This window comes from Diplotaxodon limnothrissa, linkage group LG16 (assembly GCF_057381915.1).
Source record: "Diplotaxodon limnothrissa isolate DT_005_m linkage group LG16, D_limnothrissa_male_GT1.1, whole genome shotgun sequence".
Lineage (NCBI taxonomy): Eukaryota > Metazoa > Chordata > Actinopteri > Cichliformes > Cichlidae > Diplotaxodon > Diplotaxodon limnothrissa.
Window position 1 is genome coordinate 34,689,349 of NC_140611.1, and position 17,795 is coordinate 34,707,143.

The 17,795-nt window shown below is 40.3% G+C and overlaps 1 protein-coding gene across 1 annotated transcript in view; it reads right to left on the reverse strand.

Annotated features, from left to right (window-relative positions):
• Positions 1 to 303: 303 nt before the first annotated feature.
• igfbp2b (insulin-like growth factor binding protein 2b) overlaps positions 304 to 17,795 on the reverse strand; it is a 30,170-nt gene continuing 12,678 nt past the window's right edge. Inside the window, exons 2-4 of the mRNA XM_085374957.1 lie at positions 11,473 to 11,603; positions 6,713 to 6,853; positions 304 to 2,201 (exon numbers count right to left, since the gene is read on the reverse strand). Coding sequence (XP_085231083.1) covers positions 2,043 to 2,201; positions 6,713 to 6,853; positions 11,473 to 11,603 — 431 coding nt within the window. The 3' untranslated portion in view covers positions 304 to 2,042. The remainder of the gene's footprint in view (positions 2,202 to 6,712; positions 6,854 to 11,472; positions 11,604 to 17,795) is intronic.

Genomic DNA, 17,795 nt, shown 5'->3' on the forward strand with positions numbered 1-17,795 from the left:
ACACACACACACACACACACACACACACACACACACACACACACGTCAGTCCACAGTATCGATAGGAATGGCCACACAGCGGTTTCCAGGGTTATTATCGTAAGTGTTGACAGGCAAACTGCTGAAAAACAACAACAGCTCTCTGCAGTTTATTATACGGATGGGTGTGGATTCCAAGAAAAACATGGATGATGTCAGATTTTACAGTCAAAGTTAAATTAACACAACATTTTCACTGCAAAATCTTAAAAAAAAAAAAAAAAAAAAAATGACAACCAAAAACTGCAAACAAGTCTGTTCCAGTCATGGGCAGAGCATTTTATTTCATTTTGCACATCAACATGAAATTTTGCAAAAGGTAATCAGAGAAAGCATTACTTGAAATAAAAACTTAATTATCTTAATTAAAACAGTGTTCACCAAGTATTACTGCTAAAAAATGTATGAGTATAGATAGTGCACACATCATCTTCAGCGATTCAAAGATTCTCCACTCAGCTAAAGAATAAGTGGGGGTTTGTCCCCATTTTGCCATTAGAATAACATTTAATCTGTGTCATTTATTATATTTATATAAATTAATAATAATTTATTGATTTATACAACAGTAGCAGTGTAGATTAATAAACATAAATGTAAAGTTATCCAAAATGCTACACTGTGAGTCTAAATGCACCAGCACATTAGGATGTCATTGCTGCTCATTGCGAGCTACAACTGTGCGATATGGAAGGAATAAATTTGAGTGGGACATCGAGTCTGATGCTTGTAGACCAGTGGTGTCAAGATAAGGCCTGAGGGCCAGAAATGGCCCAGCAAAGACACCAATTCTTAACACTTAAGATCAAAGTGGGCTGTATGTGGCACGATATTTAAAATGAGGTTTATATCCCTGTTGTGGGGTGTCCACCATGACGCCGTTGTGGAAACAGCTACTAGAAGCATCTTACAAACAAGCTTTTGCTATCACAATTCAGCTGCATTTTCTGCTCTATCAGAAGCACAAACATTTTGTTTTGCACGTTTAGTTTTTCATTTATTCTCCTTGATCGCTGGTAAGTTTAGAATTTTAATGCTCCATTCCTATTGGTTGATTCTTAGACAGTATTTATAATGGTAGACTCTCATCTTCAATTTCTAAAATTGCCAGCTTTGGGCTTCGATCACTGAGCAGTGTAAGACTTCTGATATGGAGGCACAACCAATATAATATTTAGTCTCTTAAAAAAGACTAACTGCACTTACTGAGATCCTACATGAGACATTTAAATGCAGATAAAATCCTTAGTAGGTTTAGGCTGAAAGTCTATATAATTAACAGATTAATGCTGATTTCATCAGACTAGGTGTAATGTCAAAGAGCTTTCTTAAAATGAAAAAAAAAAAAGCAGAAAATGAGCTGACTCTGCAGTTCCCCTTAGCATTGCAAACCATTTTAGCCCCTTTTAGATGGTTATTTTGCTTTTCTTGTCTCTGAATGGCCTCTTTACTTGTAGCCCTAAAAGTTATGCGTTTGCCTTATATTCCTTAAAAAGCTTTACTTTCGGACAGCTTTACATTAGCTGAAAATCACCAGAATGATGGACTGACAGAGCTGATAACAAGCTATCATTTAAAGACCTCAGCATGTTATTTTCAGAAGTTATAATGACACTGAGGATGAATATTAAAAGAAATCCAGATTTTTTCTGTGTGTATTAGATGGACACTTATCATGATCTAACTTGGTGACGACCCTAAGCCTAACACACATCAGAATGTATTTATGTCCCCCTGCCTCGAACTGTTGTTGCTTATGCATGTTTTTTGACTAGAATGAGCACTGTAGTTTGAGTGGATTATAATACATATCATACTGCTGAAAAATGTCCATTTACCAGCAAAAATACTGTAGTTCACTCTGCATTTATGCTCTTTTACTGAAGCCACTTTCCTAAAAAAGTATTATATCATACGAGTATGAGCTTAGTCATCACCTGTTGATGAATAATCCTCATAAATTTGGAATTGTGAAGAAAACCCAGCCCCATTTTGATGGTGCGCTAGTGAGATGCTTCTGCAGTGGGCATTGCTCTGTGCACCTCCTGAAACTGGTTACAGTTGGGATCCCCTCTGACTTTAGGTGTCTCTGATATCTGGACTCCTGTTAAGGGGTCAACACACCAGCATTCTCCCCGCTGGCCGTGGGTGGACATGTTGCACTGGAAGGAGAGAAGAAAAACACAAACTAGGCAAGATGGAAAACACTGGGAAAAAGAGGCGGGAGGGTAAGGAAACACAGTGAAAGCAGGGGATGCATTAATGAAGCATGGCGTAGGGTGGCTTGAGATTTGTGTTCATGTGTGTGTGTGTGCGAGGATCTTCTGGCGGCGGGGGGTCATTGGATGAGAGTGAGGACTGTGATTCGGGTGGGACAACACTCACCCAATAACAGCCTGTCCTCAGGTTATGCCCCCTACACACAACCCATCCACAGCCACACATGTGATCGCAAACACTCCCACACATACACGCACAAACGGAGGCATGCCAGCAGACTAGCTCCCCTGCAGAGCCCACCCTTCCCCCCCAACCCCCTGAAATGAGGTCATAATTGAAGTGGACACAGTGCGTGCGGGGCGGCCGGGTAGGGGATGGCGAAAAGAATGAAGAGCTGGGGGGAAAGAAAAGACTTTCCATTTTCTTCCTTCGATGAGAAAGAACAAAAAAAGTGACAGTTACAGTAATTACCGCGCGACAAGGAGGGACAACTCCAAAAGGGAGCCGAGTGTTGAGGAGGTACAGTGTTCCTCCCTGGGAACCGTGGACTCTAGTCCAAAACAATGCTGTTGTTTGTGACCGGTGATGAAAATTGGCTGAGTGGTTGAGAGCCCTGCTTTAGGAAACGGTGGCGCCTATTCAAATCTTCTTTTCTGCTCTACTATCCTCGTAAGAAAACACTGGATATGTGACCTTGTTTGTCCTCCCCTGTCTGATGTCTATGGATGGGCATAATACAAATTCAAGCCCCCAGTCGGAAGCACAGTTCGTTCCTCGGCTTAACAAAAGTCTTCCCATGAAGTACGCCAAACAGTTTTATTGCCTTGTAACCTTGAGCTCAGAAGCTTGTTGCCTCATTCATGATAGAATAGAATAGAATAGAATTCAACTTTATTGTCATTGCACATGCACAGGTACAGGGCAACGAAATGCAGTTTGCATCCATCCAGAAGTGCTTTAGTGATATAGATATATTACAATATATATTAGCAATAATATAGATATGTGAGTATATTACAGAAATGGGTCTATTATGGTATGTTATAATGTACACGGTATGAAGTATGTTGTGAATATTCTATAACTATAAGTATGTACAGGCTGTAGTGAGTACAAGCTATGTACAGGATATGAACAGGATATAAATATGAAAAACTATACAGAATATGAAATAAATAACTTTACAGAATCTGGGATATACAGCTATACAGAAATGGGAACTATGCAAGTTGTAAACAGTTGTAGGATTAAAAATTATCGAATGTACAGAATGATTATTTACACAGAGCTATACAGTAGTGCAGTTAAGATAAGTGAGGGTGTAGATAGTTTCTACAGAGGCTATATAAAGTGCTAGTGGTTGTGAGTGGTGGTTCAGTCCATGTTATTATTGTGTTTGAGGGTACAGTTGTCCATTGTGGGTGTGTGTATGTTCAGTCCATGAGTTTAACGTGGGTCAGATGTCAGGAGGCAGAGTTCAGGAGTCTGACAGCTGTGGGGAAGAAGCTGTTCCGGAAGAAGCTGATGACAACATCTCCCCATGCATTTGTGCGTTTGTGTGTGTGTTTAAGAGCAGAACGCTAAGGAAGAGGCGGGTGTGAGAGTTTATTAAGAAAAAAGACAGGGGGAGGAGGCAGGTGGCAGGAGTGAGAAGGAAGTTATACTTTTGCCAGGGTGATTTTGCCAGGCTGATACAAAGGAATTGTGTGAGTGTGACTCAGACAATGAGAGAAAAGAGAGGGGAAACCCCACAAAGTAATACGTGGGTGAAAGAGGAAAAACCAAAAAGAAAGTCTGAGGAACTGAAATGAAAATGTGAAAAGCGAAGGAGGAAACATAAATGCACTCAAAACTTTAATGCGTTACACATGTATAGGCACAAGAATCTCCACCGATACCGAAAGCCACAGAAGCTCTTTCCCATCATCAAAGTCAGCGGTCATTACTTACATAACCACCAGCAAAGTTTAAAACCTGTTGACATCTGCAACCACTTGAGTTTGTTATGGTCTTGTGTTACAGATCACCACGAAACAGTAAGTCACCAGCAAATCCCACAGAGCATAAAACCGCCATGTATCTGCTCACTATGGGCTGAATCACCAAAACATGCCACAGCAATAGCAGGAACCGTAGGAGTGATGTCACAGCAGGTGTGCTGCTTTTTGACAGCAGATGGAAAACACCTGCTGTGACAGCACTGACTGGGGTGTGGCCGTTATTGTGAAACTCGTGAGTTTCCTGATGCGTGATTCAGTGTTCGTATTATTCAGCAAAGATGACAAACGAGTTTACAGTACATGTGAGTAGATCTGAATAATGGAATTAGTCCAACGACGAGAACGTTTTTTGTTGTTTTTTTTGAGTAGTTCAAATGAAGGATGAGGCGTGAAATTCAGTGGAACAATGTGAAACACTGCTTAGACACCAGTGTTTTCATTTGGTTTGGTGGTTTGTAATTTTCTATGATTTTCAGTTTTACTTAACAATAACTGTAAAAGATTTTATTGCCATTCTGAAACTGAAATGTGGCCACAACTGTATAACCTGTGTCTTCCGTGTCCTTTGGCTTTTTGTATAAGCAGAGTGCGGCTCTGAGCACTGTAAATGGTGCTCAGCAGTGGAAGATTTGATAAACAAAAGGGTAACTGGTCAAGAAATGATGTCTCTCAAACTGAACTTTTAGACTACCCTGGGCAAAGAATGGAAAACGAGGCACGTGGCATTGTAAAGCGCTTTGGGTGCCTTGAAACGCGCTATATAAAATCCAATCCATTATTATTATTATTATTATTATTATTACTTGGACAACAAAGGTGACCTGTTTGGGCTTGCTACTTTCTGTTTCCACCTTCAAACTGGTTACGGATTTACATGAGATTGTTACTCTAAAAATAGATAGATACATTTAGTGACTCACCTGACATTTGTATACACCCCATAAACAGAATCACATCAAAATAAGCCATAAGCACACAATACTCAGTCACTTGCACTCTCCTTGAATTTTAGAGATCATTTTGGGCATACCAGTATGTGTTGCACATGTTCAGAGTTTTGATGGTTTGATGAATGAAAGATAGTTTGGATCTGGTTTTCTGAACAACAGGGGCAGCAATTTAGATTTCCCCTTGATGGATGAAAGTTTCCTCAAAACTATATTCTTTGTTGTGCCTTTCTGCTCAGGCATTCAGTTCAAAAATCCTATTCCAGGATACCTGTACTCAAAATTAAATGAAAATGCTACCACATTAGGCTGTGTCCATGCAGGAATTAATTCAAGGTGAACAGAGATCATAAAAACTAATGACATATGGCACCTTCAACTTGGCAAGATAACTGCTTGGTACCCTAGATAAACTTTTTTAAACTTTTCTCAACTTCCAGTTCGGTGATTGAAGCAAGTACCAATGAGTGTGTAAGGTAATGCTGATTGACACATTACCCAGCAGTAGATACATAACAGTATAACCTTCTATCATCTCTTTTGAGTCTGATTTCCAGTGAGAGGATGAACATAAATATGCAATAGATCACATTTAGGTAAGATGACTGATGGACTCATCACACAACAACCCCCAACCAGGAGTCTAAGACATGGCTTTAAGATGTGTATCATAAAACTCGCATTATTAAACATCTTTGCTTCTGCTTGTGATCAAAAAGGTTCTCAATTCTAGTAACTTAACTAATATCCTTTTGGAGATTTTGTTGCCTGGCTCTCTTGCTAGTTGCTGTTGGGGCAGATCGATCTTAAAGTAGAAAGCTACTCAAGTCACAGCTTACAGCAGTTTGGCTACACTGACCACATCAAGGCTGGACAATATGTGGAATAAGAAACTCACTGGAGAGGCAGTCAATTATACTGTTGTGAAGATATCAGTGGAATCCACACTGACAGTCTGACCCTGAGAGACTAAATAATAGCAGCCCATCATCCTGCTGGTTGCACTCATGACCTGATGCATCATGTTCATGCTTGGATTCTCGGTCTTAGCTGAAGACAGCTGACATGACCAATAATTATCCTTTAAAAGAAAGTAACATCAGTTTGACGCACGGGTGGCTGAGGTCCACAGACACAGAAAGTTCTACCGGAATTTAACTTGAAGAGAAGATCATCTAAAGCCATTTTTTTTAATTTACTTGACCAAATTTGGAGATATTTTTTGTTTGCTTCTCAGGTTTTCCAGCATTGTTTGGCAGGCTTTTTGCAACAAGGGCTATTTCTTTCTTCCTTTTATGTCTACCCTCTCGTCAATGGGAAGTCTCAATTCTTTCTTTATTATGCTTCAAATTATATCCTGTAAGAATCTAAAACATAAAATAACAAAAACGTGAAAAGTCTTACCATACATATATCATGGATGGGTCTCTTGTGAATTTATCTGACCCAAATGTTCTCTTTTGTAAAATAATGTGACGTAGGACAGGTGATATGCCAGCAGCTCACCTGCTTGAGGTTATACAGTCCATGTTTGTCACAGTTTGGAAACTTGAGCTGATACAGGTTCTCCAGTGGGCCTCTGTTATCCTCTGAAGTCATTTTAGCAATCTCCTCTAAGACCCTGTCCAACTCCTGCTGACAGGCACTCTACATGATGAGGGAGAAAAACAACAGTGAGTAATTAACATGTACAAATACACCTGTAGTCACTTTTAGGCGAGGCAAAAAAGAGAGGTAGGTTAAATTTGACTTGTGCTGGAGGCCGAGCAAAATGTTCTCCAACAAAAAAAAAAGAACAGTGAAATAAAATACATCTGTGCATCTTGTAAAAATGTCACAAATATACACATTTATAGTTAACATTTTTATGAGCCACAGTTAGACAAGCAGCAGTTCAGCCAATATTATTGATGTGAGTCTGCTGGAGCGGAACGTAACTGACTGGGCTGCTTAACTCAACTGGTGGCCACGACCATGACCACACAGACACACACAAACCTGTGCTTTCATGCACGCACAAAATTCTTAGCACACTTTTCCTGTACTTACTCTTCTTGTTCTGCACATTTACAGTGTATTCAAGTGTGCACTGTAATGCAGACACACACACCGAGTGCCAGTCTACCCGTGGGATCAAAGGGGTCTGTTCTTATGATTAGTTGGCTGAGGATGAGAGAAGGGAGCGGGAGGAGGCACAGTCTGCCACGAACTTTATCAGACATCTGAACATATAGATGAAAAGCCCTCTCCCCCTCTCTCTGTGTTAGACTCCTTTTCTTTTTCCTAATAAAGACATACATAAACCAACATGTCAAAGACAACTTTTAGTTTCAGAGCAGAGTCCCTGCTCCTACATATTGGGATGTTAGTGGCCAGATTAAGATGGTCCCTGGACTGATTCTGGGCTGTATTTTGCCCATGTGTGTTCTTGAAAGACTCGTGTTGAGATTGATGTCTCAAGATTGGACAAGCAGTCCTTAAGTTGTAATTTAGACACCCCTTTTACAGAAGTGGTTTGGTGTAATAGTCTTTATCTTTTTATTTTTATTTACTGCAGCCTGTCACCACGACTGACCTGATGATGTGCCTGGAGTTTCTCTTCCAGTTTGGGAGTTCAGCTCCTAATACTTCTATTACCACTTAGGACTTTAACCTCCACATCTGCTCCAGTTGTTCCTGGCACTTCTTTATTTTCTTGTGCTCCTTCTTCCTGATGTTGCTGTCCACTGAGATTGCCACATCTATTAAAATTGTGGTCTTCATTGTCAACCACCACTATGTCTGATTGGTTGGCCAGCAACTTGTCTGTCTGGAACTCGAAGTCCCACTGCACTGTTGTTCTCAACATCCTGTGGTGGTATCTCTGATTGGGAGTTACGGACTTCTAATCTGTATATGGTACAGATGTGCCAGTACACTATCTTAGCCACATCTTCTGTCTGTCTATGATACATCCCATGCAGGGCCTTGGTCTTCCATAATAGTGTTCTAATCCTCTTCAATCCCGCCTGTTAACCCCAAGTAGGTGGATCAGTAAATTCATGTCTCACTCACTTATGACTGACAGCTGATGGTTTCACCACTCCTGAATCTACAGTATATCTGTGTTCACTCTTTGTTATGAGCTGGTTTAGGGGGAGGCCTATGCAGAACCGCGTCACCTTGGTATATCCTGCACTTGATGGTAACTTGTGAAATTCCCTGGAATGGGTCTATAGTGTTCTCTTCCACAGCCCCATGTACTTCCTGATGAATGTTATCAGTGCACTGTTAGCCTCGTAGCGGCCGCCGGTCTGACTGTCAGGTGAACTGAACTTCAGGTAAGAAGTTATGACCTGCAGTCTATCTGGGTCAGATATAAACCAAGTTTAGGTGGAGTTTATTTTCGTTATGCTGAGTTTTTCGTACTGCGTACTAGCTAGCATGACGGGGTTTCTATACAGCGGGGTGGGTGCTATGATGTTACTGATGTTGAACTTTATTTTGTTCATAAGGTTAATTAGTAGAGTTGCCAACCGTCCCGTAAAAAACGGAATCGTTCCGTATTCAGACAAAATATTACGCGTTTAGTATTGAGGTGAAAAGGAACACAGTTTGTCCCAGACTTCAGCTACAATGAAAAAGACACAAAGCTGGAGTTATTCTGTCTTTTGCTGTCAGCTGCCTCTTCTTCTCTCATTCTCTCCCTCTCCCGTTTCTACTTCAATCATGAAACTGATCAGCTGGTTACTGTGCAGGGGGGGCAAGGTAGGGCCTTAACAGGGAGAGGGGCGCACAAAGAAATACTTTTCTTTCTTATTCTCATTTAAAATGTCTAGCTTTTAAAAAATAATTATTTGAGCCTTACAACAAACGATTGATAGATTAACGCATATATACCATCAAGACAGTGTACATCACTGTCACAACAGTGTTTGTTTTCATTCAAAGGCTTTATGATTTTTCCTATAATGGTGGGCCCAGAGTCAAAATGCCCAGGCCGATTTTTTGTCACAGTCCAGCCCTGTATGCAGCTCATGTGCAGTCTGGTGTTACCTACATCTTCCTATTCAGAAGGCAGAATTTCCGAGTTCTGAGTACAGTCAAAGCACCACGACTGCAGTTTTTGTGTTGGATGTAAAAAGCGCACATGACGCTGTGACGTAGGCTAGAATCATGGCGGCAGTCAACGACGGTTCCCAGTGCGCTGTAGCCGCTGAATCACTATCTTCAGCAGTAGCTTTCTTTTACAGATGTTAGAGCACTGAGGTACCAGAGTGGATCTTTGGTCTTGGGCTCTTCTATAATTCCCACTTGTTGCATATAACCTCTCTCATTAGGTCAACAGTCAACAAAATAACAGCTGGATAGTCTGGTAGCAACATTGGATCAGTGGTTTGATTCCAGGTCAGCCTAGGCACCCAATGCTACTTGAGCCTATGTTGGAATATGAGTGAGCTGGCTTAATGAGGTCTGCATCATGTGTTAGGGAACTAGGGTACACTGATGAGAACCTGACTATTATACTTGTTATTGGATTATTGGATTGCAGTAATTTAATCTTTATGAATTAAGTTGGATACATTATATCTTACATTTTGTTATTGGCTTTGGAAGTTATGGACACCACTCTTCCCTGTGTCCCTCTCTGTACTGTGGAGCCACAGACTCGCCCATTGGTATCTTTTTCTATAAAAATGGGCTGGTTCCCTCTTACATGTCTGCATGTACTGAATGAATATGGCTGTCACAGTTTTTTTTTTTTTTTTTGTCAAAAAGAAAATTGAGAGAGACAAAAAGAGAGAGAAATCTGTCACAACCAGAGCTCTGACAGTGAAGCCTGTGTTCAGCATATAGCTCTATGATCTCCAATGACTATTCACAACAAAGTGCATATACTCAACACTAGTCATTTGAAGTCCCTCCCCTTGCCCAGCTGCACGACTCCTTTTACTGCACTGTCTCCTTTGTTGCTTCTAATGATCTAATGATTGTATTGTACCGCCCCGCTTATTATTTCTTGGTGTACTTTGTTTTATTTGGCTGCAAGCGAGGTTGTTAAATGAGGGAGAAAATGAGCAAAAGCATATCATTGTTTGTCTAATTGAGACATATATGGGCGTCCATATGCGTAGCCCCCTTCAGGCCCAAGCTCATTTGCATGAAACAGGATATGTGTGCTTGCACGCCAGCCCATTGACGACTTTCTAGGAACTGTTTTTAATTTTTTGCGGTGTTGCACTGTGAAATGATGAGTGAGTGCTAAAGAATGGAAGGGGGCGGGGTTTTAATGTAAAGACTGCATCAAACTGCCAACTGCCACTCCACTGTGGTGAGAAAAACAAGATCACTTTTCATAGTAAAGGTGCTCATTATGAGCAGTTACTGAAGACGCCTGTGGCTGAATAGGGGCACTGTTGCTTCTGCAACTTTCTATTTAATTAACAAACGCATCAGTAAATCATCAGAGTGGAAATGTGTCATTATGTTTGAAAGCATTTCAAACACAAGGCCTTCAGCTGCCAAAGCTATACAAAGAATTTCTCTACAAACAAATAGTCGTTGCATTAAGAATCTGATGTCACTGTAACTGTCACCTCAGCTCATATCAACTGGTGTATTTTTCAACACTCACAGTTTCTATTAAAGCACATAAATGAGCGCTTATATTAAAGCATGGTACAGGGTGGAAAATGTGGAGCCTACCAAGTAAGCTATGAACTGAGATTGAGCTGGGCCTGTAAAACGCATAAAAATATAGAGAATGTCAAGGATTAAAAAGTGAGTGTGTGTTTATTGTGTGCACATATTAATCTGTTTGTCTGAGTAAAACAGTGCCCAGAGGAGGGCACCACTGTACCAGACATTATTGCTCACACAGCACATTTTTGACCTTGTGTCACTGCTTCTTTTGATGGGCAAACATTTCGCTGTATCCTGTAATGATTATCTTTTGTAGGCCTAGAAAGAAGATGTAACATAGGCAGGTAACGAATAGGCCCCTACATTACACACTGCTGAGATTTTTTTTTTTCTTTTCAGCTGTTTCTTTTTAACGACATGCTTCTTTGTTTCCATGTCAGGCAGATGAGCTGCAGGGGAGGTTACAATATATAATTACAACAGTTTTGCTCGTATGATTTATAATAACTTGTGGATCCAATTATGTCAGACATGGAGCCAATATACTTCAGGTTACCAGTTAGTCAACAAAAACAAATCCCAGTGAAATGAACCCTGAATTGTTTACCTGTAGCTAAATTATAGGAAAAAGATTTAACCCTGACCTGAGATACTCTCTGATTTATCTTCATCCTTGTTCTGCGGTCCTGAAGGTATTGTTCGAGGGCGGTCTTCTGCCAAATCCATGGGTTTAGAGGCGGTCTCCCGGTGAGTGGATTTTCAGTCCCATGCACCTCTGCAGCAAATAAACACACAAAGCAAATGCAGTTAATGTGTAGCATATGTCCAGATAAACATTCAGACTTCATGGCTTTTTGGTTTCGATCCTTGTGTAACATTCAATACTTGTTAGGTTCCTAGAAAACCTTATTTTGAGTCATTTGTTTGAGTATGAAAGTTTTCTTGTGGTTTCTTTAGTTAACAAACAGATGTTGTACACACTAAAAATTGCCTCACAGTTTTTAGTGTGTACAACATCTGTGCTTACTAAAATGCTCAAGACTCATCTATATTTATCTATTCAGTAATCAAAGCTACTATTAAAAGTAATTATTTATCTAATAACAGGCCCTTTGAAAAGTTGTCTTAATCCTAGAATTAAAGGACAAAGTCATTCTGTGTCCTCAAGGCATCCTGTGACCCTCCTGCTTCATGTGACTAATTCTGTGCAGCCAGCCGTTGTGTGGACCAAACCGTGCTAAGATGTTTTTTGTGAAATGGCCAAGTGCTACATCCAGCCCATTTAGGTTTAAAATACTGAGCTACACTGAGCAGTGGGGGTCTCTGTGAGAGCAGTTACTGTTGACTGTTATAGCAAAGTATGTTCATCATTTGGTGGCGACAGGAGAAACAAAGCACAAACAACAAAACAATCCACTGAGGTCATTCAGGGCAGATCCAGACAGTGAATTTAACGATGCTGATGACTGTAACTTTAAAACAGAACTACATCAGGGGGTTAAAACTGTATGGACTTTCATCAGCGTAGCAGTCAAAACAGTCATGAATTATAGTCCTAAGGTAGAGTGGCAGTCAGTGAAGGTGAGTCCAGACTCGTGAGGATGCACATCTGATGAAGGCTTTTCATGCTGAGTAAGGATTTTTTATGGCATCTAACTTTCCTGCCAGAGGCTTTGTGGGTGTGTGAGAGTGTGTGTATTTGTGTAAGACCGTGTGTGTCTGTAATTAGCACTGAAGCAGAAGAGGTTGTAAATCAAGCCTGAGAAGGAAGCCTTCCCCCAAATCTTGGGAGCTCCTTACACATGCCATGGCACTGTCTGAATGTGTCTGTGCTCATGTGTGCTGGTGCACGCTCTGCCAGGTGTGCAAAATGAGCAAGTCCGGCTTCTATGTTGCTAGAAACTTGTGTCTTACAAATCCCTTTCTGGCAAATTTGGAAATTTCCTCTTGAAAGAAAATTAAAGCAATTAAAGAAAAACAAAAATAAATCATAACTAAAAAAACAAAAGTGAATTATTTGACCAACAAATGTTTTCAACACAGTTACGCTAATTTTTATTTTATGTAGCATCAGTTTACATAAACACTTGCCTTAAGGCGCTTTGTACTCCACCTGTATTACAAAGTAAAGATCCTACTATATTAGAGTGATAACCCCAAATCAGTTAATTCCCTATGGAGAAGCAGTTGGTTACAAAGGGGAAGAAGAGATGCTCAGTGCATCATGGGAAGTCCCCCAGCAGCAGCAGCATAACTAAGGGATGGTTCAGGGTCACCTGATCCAGACTTAAGCTTTACCAGAAAGCAAAGCTTAAAGTATGAACCCTAGCCTTAAAAGTAGAGATGGTGTCTGTCTCTCAAACCCAGACTGGGAGCTGTTTCCATGGGAAAGGGGTTTGATACCTGAAGGCTCTACTTTTAGAGCCCAGTCTACTTTTAGAAACTCAAGGAACCACAAGTGAGCCTGAAGCCTGGGAGCAAATTTTTAGGTTGGGTTAGTATCATACATGCAGTCTTTGTGATAGGATAGAGCCTGATTATACAAGACTTTGGATGAAAGAAGCATTTTAAAAGGACCAACATTTAACATGCAAGAAACATAAAAATGTGTTCATAGTTTCCCAAATGACAGCGTTCTACCGCCACTGTCTTCACTCCTACAATCACTGAACCTATAGTACTCCTGTGTATATCATACAATGAGAAGTAATCATCAGGTTTGGAGAATTACTAGAAATTTGAAGGTCAGTACCCATTCTCTCTAGATGTGTTCCTAGTAAAACACTGACTCCAGGTTAATCAGGAAGATAGTCTGAGCGGTGGAAAAAGGACCAAGGAAAGGTTCAATAGGTACGTGGAAGCTAACCCCCCGGGTTCATAGTTTTACAGGGTCTTGTCAAATCACATGTTGCGTCCTGAATGAAAGAAAATCCTGATTTGGAAAGAAAGCATTTTAAAGTTGATAGAAATTAGCAAAAATCTAAGATGACAAGTCACAATGCTTCTGGAAGTGTTTTTGTAAGACACATCTGCTCTTTGGTCACAGAGGAATGTAGAATGAACCCCACCCCCACTGTAAAACATGGAAGAGGCTCAGTTTGATGCATCTGGGACACAATGAAATGAGAACAACAACTGTCTATCTTGCGTGCTGCACAATATCGTTTATTATTTAGTAAATATTGATATCTATGGCTAGCTAGTTTATTGTGATGGTGCTTTGTTTTCTCTATTATTATGTTGCTCTTTGTTGTTTGCTGTCTCCTCTGTTTGTTTTTTTTGTTTGTTTTTTTTTTTTCTCCATACAGGTGACCCAGGAGTTCTTTTTTTTTTTTTCTCTCTCTCTCTCTTCCCCCCCCCCTTCTCACCGTCTCTTCTCCCCTTTGGTTTTCTTTCTTTCTCTCCCCCTCTTTCTCTCATTCATTCCCCCTGTCCTATTTATTAAAAAAAAAAAAAAAAAAAAAAAAAAAAAAAAAAAGACAAAGGATGAACTGAAGCTCTGCCATCACGTAATGTCGCATACTGCTGTTTCTGATGTCATTTAAGAAAAAAAAAAAAAAAGAAAAAAGAAAAAAAAGAAATGAGAACAATGAAATTAGATGATCTCCAAGACATTCTTCAGAGAAGCACTATCCAGTGTCAGGGACCTGTTATTTTCTAAAGGAAAAGGATACCAATAATTATGGCTAGTTTTTCATTTAGCTTTGCATATCATGTCAGTTAACAGAGGCAAATGGTGGACAATGGCCATAGACCCTGCCAAGGCTGCCCTTTGTCAACAATTATGTTCATAAGTTCTACGGACAGAATTTCTGAGAGAAGCCAAAGTGTTCAATTTTGTGGTTTGGGATAGTGCAGTGAGGCAGAGCTCAGTTGTTCAAGAGGGGCTGGAGGTAAAGCCTGTGATACTCTATGTCAAAGGGAGCCAGCTGAGGCTGTTTGGGAATCTCTCTAGCGTGCTTCCAAAGTGAGATGTCCAACCAAGAGGAAACCCTGGGGAAGACCTTAGACCAGCAAAAACATCCACTGGCTTGTAAACAAAACGGAATAAGTGGAAGGGTGGATGGATGGACCAAATTTCACTGTAATCCATCCAATCTTTAGTGGTATATTTTTATTTGCAACAGTACTGGACAGACAGGTTGACCAGCGTTACTATCCCTCAAGCCAAAATCGTCTTCTTATCGAGATTGGAAAGATTCACATGTGAGCTCCACATGGACAGACTGTGACCATAAATGAGTCCTTAAGTTTCAAGCGGTCAAATTAAATTCCCTACAATCTGTCAGTGTTGACTACATGTAAAAGCTTCCAACCTCCACTTCAGCATACAAATTCAGACTTTTGTTCCAAGTTTTGTTAAGATATTCATGAACTGCGAAGGAATCTTTGACTTGGGAAGGTTTTGCAGGGCACATCAAGCAAGGGCTTGCTTTTAAGAAGAAATGATATCTGCCGTCAGAAACACATAAAAGCATTTTATAGCTTCACAACATAAATGTTAGTGGAAGAAAATGGATGGATGGGTAATGTAAAGCATTATTTCCCCTTAGCAATGCAAAAGTGAATGAAGCAGGAATGCTGTGTTGTGGTTGAGTTAAATAAGGTAGATACACAGCTTGTAAACACTTTTCTGCGGTTGTGTTTGAACTGCCTCTACAGACACTTATAGGAACTCATGACTGCATTTTCAAGCAGAAAAAACCCCAAACTTGTCTTTAGCCAACAGCTGTCATCACAATACTGTGTTGTTGATTCTGTCTTCAGCGCCATAGAAACTACCTGTCTCGAGCTGTTTGCAGTGTTGGCTTTGGGTATTGCCTCGATGTGAAGCTTTCACAGTCCTCTCATAGCACAGAATGAGTAATGTCTTTCCAGAGTTGCTTAATGTATTTGTCCTGTTATCATATACAGCAGAGCTGGTCTCAAATTGACTGGGCTTTGACGTCCAAGAAAGTGGACTACTTTAAACCCACTGTCTGTGTAAATGGTTCCTCTTAAGCCCCAACCACTTCAAACACTTTACAGCTGGCAAATGTACAAAAAGAAACAGAATAATGAAGATCCCCTTCAGACCTTTTACAGTAAGCTCTCTCTTTCAACTCTTCTATGTGGCTGTGTGTCATTTTAAGCAATGAAGCTGCCTTTGTAGTTGTTAACAGGAAACTTTTGGTGCTTCTACACTGATTGTCAGGCTTAAGAGGCAAAAAGGTCAAAGTCAATTATTTTTCAAAACAGGCTCTCGGGTGCTGATATATTCATTGTAAACTTACCCCCAGAATGTTGTTTATATGTGATTGCTTCAAGAATATTTATCATTTATTTAAAAATTGCATTTAAGAAATAACCTTAAAACTCATTTCAGTTGATGCCCAACTCTTCAGTTTCTCCAGGAGCTTTACTAAATATACTTGATGCCATTAATTAAGAAGTAGAACCTGCGGCTTCACTTTTTCACAGCTTCTCATTAACTCTGTTTAACGGTGGAAAAAACTCTGAGAAAACCCACCAGACAGCAGAGAAACTATGCAGGTGAGGAGGCGTGAGAGCATTTCACTGCTCAAGACTCCAGTAACACGGAGGGTTTGGCAGATTTTTTATGCAGTTGTGTTGCATGCATACGCTCATGTGCAGGTGGTGTGATCCAATATATCTACTGGTCACTTCCGTTAAAGAGGTTTTAGGTCAGTTCTTACCAAAATGTATCTTGCAGAGAAAGGCCAGAGACATGTTATAGTCTTTATGCCAGTGTGACATGTTTGTTTTTGTTTTGTTTTGTTTTAAGTAACTTTACTAAATACAACTAATATCCAAGACATTAAAGCTTAAGATACGTTTGTTGAATAACTGCAGGCTTATATTCCATCCCTGAACTCTGAGCTGACAATACCAACACAACAAAACGCTTACAATTTCACCGAATGCAATGTATTCCAGAAGCAGCTCTTCACTCTATCAAATGCACCATTTTATCAATCAAACTGGACCAGTTCTAGTTTTGAGAGAAGCCACACCAAGATGCACAGAGCAGATGAGCAAGGCAGGAAGTCAGACACAGGAATAATCATGTTTCAAAATAAAAGACCCCACTATACATGAAACTTACCAAGCTCACAATGACTAGGTTGCCTAAACTTAGTCATCTTAAGTATGCTGTACTTTTTAAGTTCTGGGAACAATTACATTTTACACTGAGAGCGATCTGAAGATGTGCGAATGCTCCTTTGTCGGTCTTGCAGTCCAAACACACACTTCTTGATTGTGCCATATTCTGCAGCAGCAGCACTTTCCCACAGCAGAGCAATGCAGAAAATCATGAAAAAGCACATGAAAAATACCCCAAGACATTAACCTGGCCTCCCTGCTTCTAATCTGATGGAACAGCTAGAGTATGCAGATTCATGGAGTCCCCACCCCAACCCCAACAAATAAACTATTTGTTGACAATGTTTTAGTGCAGAACACCACCACAAACTCCAGAGGTGCGGTTCTCAATGCAATTGCTCAGAGTGGTTTTGGCAGCGTGACCAACAAAATATCAGGGATGAGATTTTAATTTTGTGGCTGATTTTTTAAAAATTACACTAACTCTGTACAGACTTAGGGGGGAAAAGTATCCCTCGCCTTGTTGTTCCATAGCCTGTGAGCTTAGGCAGTGTTTAAACAAGCACTTCAGTCAGTCATTGTGGAAGCTGCACATTACTGCTGTGGTAGGGCAAGGTGGAGAAGGTTCTCAGGTTTAACAAAAAACAGATTAAAAGAATGAACTTCGGACTTCTTTTTGCCTGGTAGTCAGAAGCAAATGTTAACATCACTCTGTGTGCCTCCATGCAAACACAGAGGCAACCTTTTGCAAACACTTTAGTTCAAAGTGCAGTATAATATATTGCTATACAGGCAGTGCTGTGAGCATTCATTTGGAGGCAGAATGTTGCTGGTGAAGATGCATCTATTGCATAGTTTAATC